The sequence below is a fragment of the Pituophis catenifer genome, unplaced genomic scaffold (assembly GCF_029215685.1).
Source record: "Pituophis catenifer annectens isolate HBS135680 unplaced genomic scaffold, rPitCat1.0.hap2 SCAF_2, whole genome shotgun sequence".
In the NCBI taxonomy this organism is placed as follows: Eukaryota; Metazoa; Chordata; class Lepidosauria; order Squamata; family Colubridae; genus Pituophis; species Pituophis catenifer.
In genome coordinates, this window is record NW_027256882.1 from 239,913,890 (window position 1) to 239,927,902 (window position 14,013).

A 14,013-nucleotide genomic window follows, 5' to 3' on the forward strand; every position below is an offset into this window, starting at 1 on the left:
TCAAAGCTGAAGAGCCAGCACTGTCTGAAGACATCTCCGTGGTCGTATGGCCGGCATGACTAAATGCCAAAGGCGCACGGAACGCTGCTACCTTCCCACCAAATGTGGTCCCTATTTTTCTACTTGCATATTTTACGTGCTTTCGAACTGCTAGGTTGGCAGAAGCTGGGACAAGTAACAGGAGCTCACCCCTGAACTTGAACCCCTGAACCCCTGAACTGCCGATCTTTTGATCAACAAGCTCAGCGCCTTAGCCACTGAGCCACCGCGTCCCTTCTCTTAATCCCACCAAATTCAGTGAAAATCATGATTTAAGATCAAACTTTAAATAACCTCACTTTGGATTGAATTCAGGATGTGTACATTACGGTTCATAATGTATTAAGTATCATTGTCTTTGTCTTATCCACTTAGTTATCCGTGTAAAATTTTATTATAGTCAGCCTAAATCTAAATATGAAAAAAGAGTTTAGTAAGTTTTAATTATACATACATCTTCTCTTAACAATGTGTGGAAAAGTTTCCAACTCACTCTGTTCACAGTATTTTCCCATGAATCCTGTGCGACATGTACACTGGCCTGAAATGTGATCACAGTCAGCTCCATTCTCACACTGGCAGATTGAAGCACAGTCTTTCCCAAAAAACCCCAGTGGACATCCTTTAAGAAGAAAGTAAGAAAATAAAATGAAGCCGTTTATGTTCAATAATCACCACTCCAAAGCAAATAACCTATGCCTAAAAATACACAATTCATAATCCAAAGAAAAGATAAAATGTTATTATCTTTAAAAGTGTTTATAATTGAACTAACACTTCTCTAATAAAAATTGCTGAACTTCCTTAGGAGGATCTTAGTACGGTATAATTCTAAAGTTGTATAAACTATGTTCTAAATCCCATGACTTCATTACTTTGAATGAAATCCAATCGATTTTCAAGAGAGAAAACTATTTTGCATCAGAGCAGAAAAGAACTGAAGTTTGAATAGTAAGGATTCTGGTAACCCAGAGTAACAGTATGACTCTGTATTTCTTCCTAAAATTATGTAATTCTGGTGCAATATAAATGTTGTATCATTATTATAATTGTAGGAGATGAATATTCAGAAGCCACGCCCCCCCCCCTCCCCATCCTTCCAAATCAATAATTGTTTGAGAACTAATTGCCATTACTAGTAAAAAAATAGTAGGACGGCTACACATTCTTTATAAATGATCCTGGGGAAAAAAAGCTATGTGAACATCAAAAAGTATGGCTGCAGACCTTCCTGTAATTCTTAAAAGCAACCTCACTTTCTCCATGCTTCCCTTTAATGCACTCATTCAAGTCTTAAAGCATTGACACTTTGAGTTGGGAAGGAGGGGATCCAACTGTTTAAATGAATAGAAAGGTGCTATATTCATGCAAGTCTGATGCATTTGTAATTATTTTCGAAACATGCACAGCTGTTGGAATTCTAATTTTTCATTCTGGTTTATATTCTATATAATACCATTTCTCACTTTCTGATTTATGAATAATATTACTAGAAGGCATTAAGAATTCCTAAAAAAAAACCCAGAAAGCAGATGGATTATTTTGTCACCCAACAGCAGTTCCACTCATTTTTAATTTTGATATTACTGTTTCTGCATTGATCAAGGTAAATATGTCTAACTCACTTTGTGTGCAATAGAGACCAGTCCATCCTGGTGTACATTTACACTCTCCATCATAAGCACTGCAGTGAGCGCCATTGTGGCAATTGCATGTATGAATACAGTTTGGGCCCCAATGAGAAGGAGGGCAAGCTGAAACAAAACAAATCAGTTAGTCTTATTGCAATACAAAAATATGCAGAATAAATATAGAATGAATTTTGTCTGAGAAAATATACATAGCAAAATTATCCAATTTTTAAAGACAATGTTTAAAAATATAGCAAGTAGGACTACAATGAGACTATAAAAATTTTGGTTAGCTTGGGTTTTTTTTAAATGTCCTCCATAATGAACAATTTGCTGTGGAGAAGCCAATGATGAGTAAGGGTTGCCAAGTCACGCATATATTTTTAAAAAATCAGAGTTTTATGGAAATAATTCCAAAGGCTTTTTAAAGTAATGGGGATACTTCTTTCTTTATATTCCTTTCACAGGAATGACATAAAATAGATTTTCCAGAGTTTAAAAGTCAGGCTTAACACCTGTCTCCTTTCCTTCAATTGGCACATTTACTTCTTTTTGCCAATTTATCAGTTGCTTATTGGTAAGGAAACAAGAACCATTATCATTTATCAACAGTAGCTGGAGGCCAAGGTTGACAACAGTCCAGAACTGGACCCAGGTGAGAAACAACTGACTCAGAAGAAAAGGGATGCAACACTATTAAGTCCTGTTCTTTTAACTAACTTTCCCAATGCCTCCACTACCATATTCCTGGAATCTAATCTAACTCCCAGTCTCTCCACACCATTCGGCCTGTTCCATTCATCCATTCCATTAGCATTGACCACCATATGCAGAACACATCTGAAGATAGGTGCGGAAGATTCATTCAGTTGTACTAATCACTGGCCACTTTGAACATGAGCTTCTGCCACCCTCTCACTTCTGTTGCAAAGATCGTGACATTTCTTCCTGACAGACAGCCAGAAGGATGCTGCTTGCACACATCACTTTCCTCAGTCTGTACTACCCTTGAAGAGTAGCAGCAACCCAGCAAGCAAACATTTCTCCTGAAATTTCCCAACTGTCTTAAAAAGTCCTCCAATTCCATCAACTTCTTATGCATATATAAGCAATTAGCTAAATCTACATTAATCAATGGGATAGGTAAGTTACCCATGAACATTTCTTCTAAGTCTTCCAATTATTTTTGCTAATAGAGGACAGAATTCCTCATTTAGTAGGTCACTAAATGAAGCCATTATCAGTGAAATATACTGTTGGAAGGCAATAGTAACTCTCCCCCACTTCTGTACTATTTCCCTTAAGTATATGACTTCTATACTAGTCTCTTCTGTGCCCACTAATTTTGTCAGCCAACTTCTCTCAGAAACATTTCATCACCAAAAGCTCGTTTCCCTCCCCCCCCAAAATCCCCCTCTTTAAATGAAGGGATTCTAGTTCTCAAAAACATTGGCAACAATATGATAGTAATTACTGTATACATCAGGGAGTACATTCTTCTTAAATGACATTTCTCAGTTTTCCCACCTTTCTAAATCGTTTTCACTTTCGGTCTCTACACAGTCTTTTCTTATCCTACTAGTTGTTACTGTATCTATTTCTCTCTTGGGGAATCAGTCACTTGCAACTAATCTTCATTCATTTCAAGTTGTAGACTGTTTCTCCCTAGCTTTGCTCTATAATGACAATTTCTTTTTACTGGCCCCCGATGACTCAGTTCTCCTTTTAGCTGTGCCTTGCTGTACTTTCGCTAGATTAAGTCTTAAATTTTCTTTAGATGAACTGATGTGTGCAAAGCTCAGTATGCCAGTTCCTTCTTCATTACAGCCCAAACTCTAGTACCATCAGCCAGTCAACAGTTCAGTACTCTAATGCAGGGGTCTCCAACCTTGGCAACTTTACGACTTGTGGACTTCAGCTCCCAGAATTCCTCAGCCATCACATGCTGGCTGAGGAATTCTGGGAATTGAAGTCCACAAGTTGTAAATTTGCCAAGGTTGGAGACCCCTGCTCTAATGGACAACCATTTTGTTCTCTAAACATTCTGGTCTTTATCTGAGTTTTACTTCTTAGTTAGCAACTGGCCAGTAGGTGGTGAGCACACAAAGGTACATATTTTTCCAGAAAATGTGTGAGTCTACATATAGGAAAGAACTTGTATCTTTGAGAAACTTGACTTCTCTCCAAAACACTTTACATGAAGGGGAAAAAACCGACACTGTTTTAGTCTGTTACAGCTGTGCTTGTCTTTATACACTTATCAAGGACAGTCCCATATTTTCCAGCCTCTTCTTTGTGAACATTTCCGTGGATAAAATACACGAATGTTTTTATTTATTTGTACAGCAAATACTTAAGAGCTACTGAATTATTTATAGAGTTTATATTAGTGGCTATGTTGTAAAGTTTGAATTTTTCAAACACAGAAAATGCACATGACATATATTTCAGGCACTATTAGATATGTAAATATAGTGAGATAAATTAGTCATGCTGCTTTAATCATTTTATTTGTGTGGAAAAAGTTTTTATGAACTAAGTTCTAATGAAATATCCCCCAAATAGAAACTTCCCAAAGAAGGAAATGCTAGTACTTACGCTGGGAGCAATCACTACCAATCCAGCCAGGATAACATTGACAAGATTTGTCAATTGGGTTACAAGTTCCATTATTTGTGCATGTGCAAACCCCTGCACAGTTCTTTCCAAATCTTCCACTTGGACAAACTACACAAATAAAATACAGAGATCATGAATATTTATGTTTTTATCTTTCTGCCTTGGTGGCACAGTGGTTACAATGCACTATTGCAACTAACTCTGCCCACAGCCTGGAATTTGATCCTGACAGGCTCAAGGTTGACTCAGCCTTCCATCTTTCTGAGGAAATGAAGAACCAGATTTTTGGGGCAATATGCTGATGTTCAAAATCACCCAGAGAGTTCTCTAAAGCACGATGGGGCCTACATAATAGCTATCATTATTGCTATTTTTAAGATACTTTTATACTAATAATCAGATGTCAGTATCGTTTTTTTCTATAACCTTTGTTTTTCTCATCCATTTCTCTGGTTTCCTTCTCTTTATCTTTGCAGACTTCTCACATTCTCTCATTATCCAGGACTCACTATTCTGTCTGTCTTCTGTTTATATCTTCGTTCTTTTTCCCTGCTTGTTTCGGTGTGGTATATTTACCAAGGCCCTTTCCTTTTAGTCCTTGTTCTCATTTAGTACTCAATAGTCTTATTTCAGTAAGTAAAAATATCATATATGGAAAACTATTTCCATGACTTATTTTTTGTTAGCACAAGGTAACCAAAAAGTAAAAGTGTCTGGAAGCATTTTTTCTGATTAACAATCAACTTTCATGAACTGCAGTTCACCCCATCATATGATAGTTGGGAAAGATTTTACCAGACTCCACATGATGATGATGATGATGATGATTGCCACCAAGCGAACCATGATTTTTAAAGAATATTTATATGTATTTAGATATAAATTTTATATATAACAATGAAGTTGATGCTTGAAAATGCAGAACCACCATTTGGATCTAATTTTCTGACTGTAAATAATAGGCCTATGTATCATTTACTGAATGAGGCTATGCTGCTCAGTATAGCAACTCTTACAATGATTTGTACAAACCTAGCAAATAAATGTGTTATAAGGATAAAACTGCAAACAGTTGCTGGCATTATTTGGTGATCCTACCTTCATTACAGAGAGCTCCAGTAAAACCAGGTAAACAGTCACATAGTCCTGTCACATGATGGCATGGGCCACTGCTGTGAACACACTGGGGGCAGGCCTGGTTACAACGATGTCCATAAAATCCAGGAGAACAAACTGAAAGAAGAATGGTGCTATCATATTCACCTTCCACACATACTTATCTAATCTAAAAGAACTGAGCTGAATTCATTTGGAGAGATTTAGAAATACTGGAGAAGTTCTAATTTATGTAGATTTGTTTCATACAGTTTCAAGTATTAAATCTTCTTCAAATCAAGCTGGTCTCCTCATCCAGTTGAATCCCCACTGACATTATGGACCTATTTTTTGTTTTCTTGGCAACATTATGAAAATAATATACTATTGCTTCTTTCAAAATTCGTTTTCAACTTCCAGTGAATTTCCTTCAATTCAATTCAATTCAATTCAATTCAATTCAATTCAATTATTAATTTAATTAATTTAATTTAATTTAATTTAATTTAATTTAATTTAATTTAATTTAATTTAATTTAATTTAATTTAATTTAATTTAATTTCCAATTTATATACCGCCCTTCTCCCTGAGGACTAAGGGCAGTGTACAGCCAAAATAAGAACATAGAATACAAATATTAAAAACAGTTAAATATATATATAAATTTGGCCCAGAAATTAAGAAATCACAAACCGATTAAAAGAATTTAAAAAATTTCTTCTTAAGCCAGCCAGGCTTGCTGGAAAAGATGGGTTTTAAGGGCATGACGGAAGGCACTGAGGTCATGGATTCGCCTTATCTCAAGGGGCAACTCATTCCAGAGGGTAGGAGCCCCCACAGAGAAGGCCCTCCCCCTGGGGGTCACCAGCCTACATTGTTTGGCTGATGGCATCCTGAGGAGGCCCTCTGTGGGAGCGCACGGGTCGGTGGGAGGTCGTTGGTAGCAGCAGGCGGTCTCGCAGATAGATAATAACTATTTGAGATTTAAAGGCAGCTTGATACACAATGAATTTTACCTAAAATTGCTGTTATTTTTATTATAGTGTCACTGTATATAGAACCATTATGCTTGTAATTAAATGTTTCCTTGTCATAATTGTCACTACAATTGAGTAGTTTAAATATTTTTCTCAGTACAAAAGCAAGTGCAGACAGCTGCATGCTGCTGTTTGTTTTTGTTCCATTCATGATTTAAAGAAAAAAAAATCCTATTCGCTCTAATGCCAGTCCTTTTTTCAGAGAGAGGGAGATCCCCATTTGGATTGACTGAGGAAGAAATAAATTGTTGGGTAGAATTTATATCTTTATAACTCTAATATTCTGGCATTCCTTTAAAGGACCAATCAATATATTAACAAATGTTTCAAGTTATTAAACAGCATTTAACATTTACAAGGCTAACTTTTGCCTTTACATTTTTAGAATTGTCTAGTTAACCAGCCTGATGTCTTTGAAACAGGTTCCTTAAGAAGGAAAAAGAAAGCATTCCAGTTACATCAAATTCTCAGTAAAAAAAATGCCCATTCATAATTTTCCCCTTCTCTCTTCATATAAGTTAGCTACAGTTATATAAACATCTTTAGTGCAACTATCCTTTTAAATGCAATATTGTCCCACATATACTAAGAAGTTATCCTGTCTCATACTATATATAATAAAGAGAGTCTCCAGGCTATGTCTATGTTATAATGCCATTACTTCATTTAATTTACAGCGCTTCAGCACTAACTGAATGATTAACTCTGAAAGTCATTAGAGATGGTAACAATTGTTGTTAGTCTTGCAAACTATTCATTAAGGACGGCTTCCAAGTAGCATCAGTTCAATTCAATGGGGTTGATGTGGGAGTAAATTTGATAGATTAAATATCCCATAGATAAAGGGATGGTTTAACATTAACCACTAAGATTGTTTTGTTAATTAAGAAGTACCAATTTCTATAGCTTAGACTACTACATAAATTCTCATGTCATGAGTCAGATTACTTTATAATAACTAACACAAAATGCTTAGAAGAATTAAAATGAAAATATAATAAAGTCATATTTTTCCAGCTTTCAGAGTGAGGCTATAAGTGTCCTCTCACAATGTATGATAGCATGATAATATAAAGATATAATAGATTACAGAAAATGTCCATTCTTTGGTAAGGTTTTATGGATACTTTCAGAAAAAGTTTATGACTAAAAGAAGCACAGTTGGAAAAAATATAATTTGGGAGTAGAGTGCATAGAAACATGAGACTTAGAGCAGAGAACAGTAATTAGATAGAGTGGGAAATAGAAAATGAAAAGTAAATCAACACAACTATATTATATTACATATGTAATATTACCGTATATTATATATTATATTAATACAACTATACAAGTATATTAAGAAATAACCCCCAAAGGTGTGGTTTTAAAATATGATTTGACCATATAATTGCCATAATTTATTGCCATTATTTTGTTTCAATTGGTTCTTCTTAATCAGTATCTTCTTCCTTTTCCATATATGTTAGTATTATAATCATAATAAACTAGGAACAGGAAACTTACTTCTTTGACAAGTAGCACCCCTGTAACCAGGTGCACACTCACAGATTCCTTCATCTGGAGAACATGATGCTCCATTTTTACAGTAACAAGACAATGAACAGTTTGGACCCCAATGTCCTTCAGCGCATACACTGTCACAATGTATACCTGAAAACAATCAATATATACAGTTATCAATAACAATACTAGAAGATCAATAAAACTACCAGAAATAAAATAGTGAATGAAGCATAATGTAAGTCTGGAGTTTCAGCACGATTTCCATAGACTTCAATACACCTACTAACATACCAAGTGATGTGCTAGACTCTATGCCCCATATGACTATTTCTTTCTATCTAAGGAGAAGCTTGCAAATTGCAAAGCAAGTAATGCTCATCTGACCAAAAAGGAGCATTGATATAGAGATTATTTATGTATATCTGATTATTTACTATATTTGAAGCCACAAGAAGTAACTTTTGGGTCCCTGTCATTAAACAAAGCTTCTTGTTAAAACAGGGACAGAATGAGCTCAAAGTATTTATTTATTTATTTATTTTAGTCAGATTTATATGCCGCCCTTCTCCCGTAGGACTCGGTGCGGTTCACAGCAATAGGACAACCCGACAATAAGTGAAAATTAAATAATATTAAAACCAATTTAAAATTCCCAAGTCCCCAAGTTAAAATCCGCGGCAGATCAGGGTAGTTGGTGGAAGAGCCATGTCTTTAGGTCGGCGTGGAAGGTGTGGAGGTCAGGAAGTCCGGAGCTCGGTGGGCAACCCATTCCAGAGGGTTGGTGCGGCCACAGAGAACGCCCTCATCCTGGGGACCGCCAGCCAACACTGTCTAACTGAGGGGACCCGGAGAAGGGCAGCCCTATGTGAGCACACTGGGTGGCGGGAGGCCGGTAGGAGATGATCCTGCAAATGCCCCGTGCCCGTGCCATGAAGGGCTTTATAGGTGAGTACCAGCACCTTGAAGCGGACCCAGAGGACCACTGGCAACCAGTGCAGCTCGTACAATAGTGGTGTTATATGGGAGTAGCGGGACGCACCCGTAACTACTCGCACGGCCGCATTCTGAACCAGTTGGAGCCTCTGGGTACAGTAGGGAGAAAGGGGGAGAATTGCTATAAGAAATAAGAAACCAAAATTATTAGGTGACCAAAATAGTTAGTGATGTGCTATTCAGTTATGCCAATGATGGAATCAATTGAGTTTCAGATCAAGACCGACTTATTTTCAACAGTATTCGCTTGTCTCTGCAATTTATGAATACGTTGCCTTAAAGCATTGTATAATATAATCGCAATATTTTGTGATTATATTCTCTTTTGAATAGCTTAAATATCCCAGTTTAATCTATTAGAAGGGCAAAAATTAAATAATTTTAGATGTTATTTATTCAAAAATATATAGATTGGGAATACAAAAAACCTAAACAAAAGTTCACTTGATTGTGCAAAACAAGTCAATGGAACTATATTGACTTGTTTTCTTTTACAGTTAATAAGTTCATAACATCATTTGACATATTTGGGAAAACTAAACTTTTTTCCCTTTTTAAAAATCATATATTGTATATTATGTCTGGAATTATCATGCTATCTTGCTAATTTACATCTATACTTGAAAGGTATTAAAATAGATATTTTTATTTTATTCTCTTTCCTTTCCTTTTTTCTTTGTAGAGTAAAACTAAGGGAAAAAAATCTCCTTTCAGCAATCCATATATTAACTCTTATGGGAGATGGGAACAGAATCCTGTTTGGAAAATATCTTTCTTGGTTAGAATAAAGGGGAATGTAGGTTAAACCTATTATGACCCAGGTCTTTTTATCAAATTTGCTAGCGAAATAATGACAGAAATAACTGTAGTGGAAAATGAATCACATTGAAATTTGACAAGAACTCAGAAACTAATTTTATACAGGATACTGAACAAGTATAAAGGGGCTATTTTTCCCGATTGAATGAAAATTTGAATGGACTTTGAATTGACTGTCAAGACATAAAAGAGGTTGTACCATCAACCTCTTGCAAGCTGATTCTTGTCTAGATAGCTCAGTTTTCTGAATCAAGTCACAAAGTACCGTAACTTATTTTTCAATAGCTTAGAGCAGACATTTTCTACTAGAATTTTAAATTCAGCTACCTATATTTGCAAATAAATTAAATTTCTTGTTGAATCTATGCTGGGTGTCATTAGATCCACTGAAAGCTGTGCAAACATCATACCTTAAAAATTGGATGTAGAAATTAATTTACATGAGTTTGAAATAAGCAATTTAAGATAATTTTTTTCTACTGGGACCAAACAAAAAAGAGAGATTTATTTCAGAGGTTGTTTTCTTGCTTTTGATGTTTTCATTCAATGTATTTTATCCAATATAAATAGTCTCTTATTTCCCATCTCCCAAAATAAATCACTATTAAATTTAACAAAATTTATTTTTGAGTAGACAGGTTAATTTAATTTATTCTGTTAATAAATTAAATAATTTATTTTGGTTAATACATAATATGATATGAATATATTATAAATATATTATTTGTTAGTTTAATAATCTATGGAAATAAGAGAAATTAATCTGAAATAGCATTTATGATTACACTTGTTTACAATCCCAAATTACTGTTTAGCAAAATAAATATCATCTACAGATAGCTTGAAATTTGTGTGTTCTTCTTTTCTCCTTCTGTGGCCCAACGGTGATGAGGAGACTGGGAACCTCCATTTTTATTTTGCCTGAAATCTAAACTGTGGTTAACATTAACAATGAATTGTTATAAACAAATCAGCTTGTTTTTCTTTTAAATAAAAATCTTATATGGCTAGAAATCACAAGGTTACATTAATGGATTTCTCTGATCATCCCTATAGCTCAAGTAGAAAAGAAGTTCAGTGCAATCTTACATGTTAAACTGTTCTTAGTATAATATGACTATATATCTGACTCACTGGTGGGTTGCCCCCTGTTCGGACCGGTTCACAAGAACTGGTAGCAAAACTGGCGGGAGGCTCCGCCCACCAACCCCGATGTTATCAGGAACATGTTATCACACGTGTGCGAGCAAAGCAAGCTTGCGCGTACGGCCACGTTGCGAACCGGTAATAAAGGTAAGTAGAACCCACCTCTGATCTGACTGGTAATGAAAATGTATTATTTTTGTACACATGCAGAGCAATTATTTCCCTGATGAACTGTGTTCTTACATAAGCTTTTATTAATACATGTATTTAACTAAACACTTCTAAAAGAATTAGGAACACAAACAGGAAAAGGAACATATTTGTCCACATTCTTGTTTTGAAGGCCACATGTCAGCAAGCAACTCTGTCTTAATGTTTAGATATTTCAGCCCCTAGATGAATGCATGAGTACTTGGCATAGAACTTTTATAGTAAAAATTACACAGATCCCTTTTTTGTGTGTGTATATAAAACTTGAATATTTATTGTAAAATGCATTTTCCAAAAACAAAAGAATTATTAGCAAATAAGTCCATTAATTTCATTCGTGATGAACAGATCGGTCAGGAAATGTTTTGCCAGGAGACTAGACAAAGGCCTCTTTTATGGCCTTTGCAAGTTGCTAGGCAATAGCAAAATGGTCATGATAAACTTCAGCTAAGCAGCTCTGAAGAAATCCTCGAACTCGGAGAACTATGCCAAGAGCTTCACTTCTAAATTAGCATTCCTGTAGCACATGCAATGGTGTGAATGAGGGGAATGATTACTTGGATAATATTATTTATTCCACTATAAAATTTGTAGCCTACATGTAGTCTATATATATATTAAAAAATTCATATATCTTAGCAATAATAATACTATGGAACACTGTGGTAACATTGACATGTGGAAAACCTAATCTCTGTACTGTGTCGTTGGGATCTAGTAAATGATCCATGCTGACAGCTGCTGGAGTGCATATTGAATGATATTTTATATATTCACTCATGTTTCAAAGGTACAAACAAGTCACAGGAAGACCCTCTTCACAAGCAGTAAATACTGGGATTGTGCAATACTTTGGATTCAAAGGCTAGAACATGCTTTGCAGTGTGCAGGATTGCAAATGTGTCTACATTTCCTTGAACCAAACATATTCTTTTCCAGGACTATAAGGAAGAGCCTACACTAAAACAATAGATAAATATCTGTTTTTCTAAAGCAAACTATGGAAATAATTGCTCTGTCAAAAGAAGTAGAAATTTTAAAATTAGAAAAAAGAAAACCTATATTGAGTTTGATAGATTGACTGGTCCATACCCAGGATTGTTGATCCCAGCAAAGAAAAATAAACAAAATTTGGGACTAGGATTGGAGCTGTTACATCAAAATGTTGAAACCTCCATTGTGTCCTATTTATCCATACTATACTATATTATAATTAGATTTTGATTGTACTTTTGGCAAAATTGACCCTACTCTTAGCAGGGAATTCCACACATATCATGGGTATGACTAAGGCTGAAAACCTATCCATTAGTTTAGCTATATCACTAAAAGGTTTGTGTAAATGTCTTAATTGCACAAAGCCATGATTGGTGATAGAAGTCAATATCTATGAACTGTTCTTAATAGAATATTAAGAAATATTAATAGAATATTAAGAAATGTGATAATAGAATATTGAATGGAATGTAAGAAGAATAAACAATAAAGAGCATGAATTCATTAATGAAATGAAATAAAAGAATATCTATGTTGTCTGTCTGTGAAAGTAAGAAAAAGGCAAAGGATATTGTAAGATTATATTGTGCAGTGGAATTGAGGAATACATGCAGAGAAGAAAAAGTATAAATTAAATCATGAATGGAGGCAAATAATACTGTATATAACAGAAAATATGAAACTGTGTTGTTTAGTAGTGTTTCATATGCATATGAAAGTTAAGAATCCATAAGTCATTATAATCGTATGTGCTCTGTTGAATGATGATAATATAAATACCAGAGATGAGTTTGGGGAAATTGTCCAACATTCTAAATTAATATTATTTGAGGAAAGATTATTCTGTTAAGTGACAGGTTAACAGATTGATGGGAACAAGAAGAGAATGGGCAGAAAAAGTGATAGGGCCTTGTTTCATTGACATAGTTTTCAGGGGTGCTTAAATCTGGCCCATGGAGCCGGCCTGGAAATAGCAAAGGACCAGCCCATAGTGCCTCTGGCAGCCAAATTGGGGCATGGGGGCCCACATGCAGCCTGCCATGCCCCATTTTTGGCCTGGCTGGCCTCCTGCAGCACTTTCCCAGCCAAAATCGGGTGTGGGGGGACTGTGTGAGTCCCACCGTGCTCTGTTTTGGTTGTCAAAGTGCTATAGCAGGCCAGCCAGGCCAAAAATGGGGCATGGGGGGCTCACACAGCCCCCCGCAACCCATTTTGGCCGGCCAAGTACTGCAGGAGGCTGTCCAGTCAGAAAACAGAGTGTGGGGGGTTAAGGTTAGCGTTTTGTCTGGCAGGATGCTGCAGGAGGTTTCCGTCCCGTCTCCCCCCTCCAGCCCACTGGCTGGCACAAGGAGGAGAACTACAATACTGATTTGGCCCTCAAAGAAATGCAGTTTGACACCCCTGGTTTACATTTATAGATGAGAAAATGAATGTAAATCTAAAAGCATATTTAATTTGATTGTTTTTGATGAAAAATTGAGACTTACTGAAAGATACGTGAGTGATAAATGTCTGAATGTGGAACAGGCTATATTTTGATAGTGTCAAGAGAGGATATCTGGAAGTGAACATGAAATAAAAGGAAAGACAAAAGAAATGAAAGTAGAACAGGAGTCAAAGTATGCAAAGGTATTAGAAGACAAAGAAATTTCCCAACAGTATTAATTAAAAAATGAGCATACAAAAATAAGATGTGGAAGTTTCTCTGATGTGAAATATATCAATGAGTGAACTTACAGTAATGAGAAGTATTTATTTCTAGATTGGGTGAATGGTGAGGGTGAATGGTGAGGGGAAAGAGACTATGGATGAGCAATAGTACATAAAAGAGAATGACTGTAGAATTAAATTAAGTAAAAGTTATATAGATAAATATTTGCAAAGGAACACATAAAATTAAAAGAAACAAGAAAAAGAATGG

The 14,013-nt window shown here is 35.5% G+C and overlaps 1 protein-coding gene across 1 annotated transcript in view; it reads right to left on the bottom strand.

The window, feature by feature from the left end:
- The window catches only part of MEGF10 (multiple EGF like domains 10), a 75,812-nt gene that overhangs the window by 10,207 nt on the left and 51,592 nt on the right, over positions 1-14,013 (bottom strand). The window contains exons 13-17 of the mRNA XM_070935684.1: positions 7,929-8,075; positions 5,388-5,522; positions 4,269-4,397; positions 1,665-1,793; positions 533-661 (exon numbers count right to left, since the gene is read on the bottom strand). Of these exons, the coding sequence (XP_070791785.1) occupies positions 533-661; positions 1,665-1,793; positions 4,269-4,397; positions 5,388-5,522; positions 7,929-8,075 (669 nt within the window). The remainder of the gene's footprint in view (positions 1-532; positions 662-1,664; positions 1,794-4,268; positions 4,398-5,387; positions 5,523-7,928; positions 8,076-14,013) is intronic.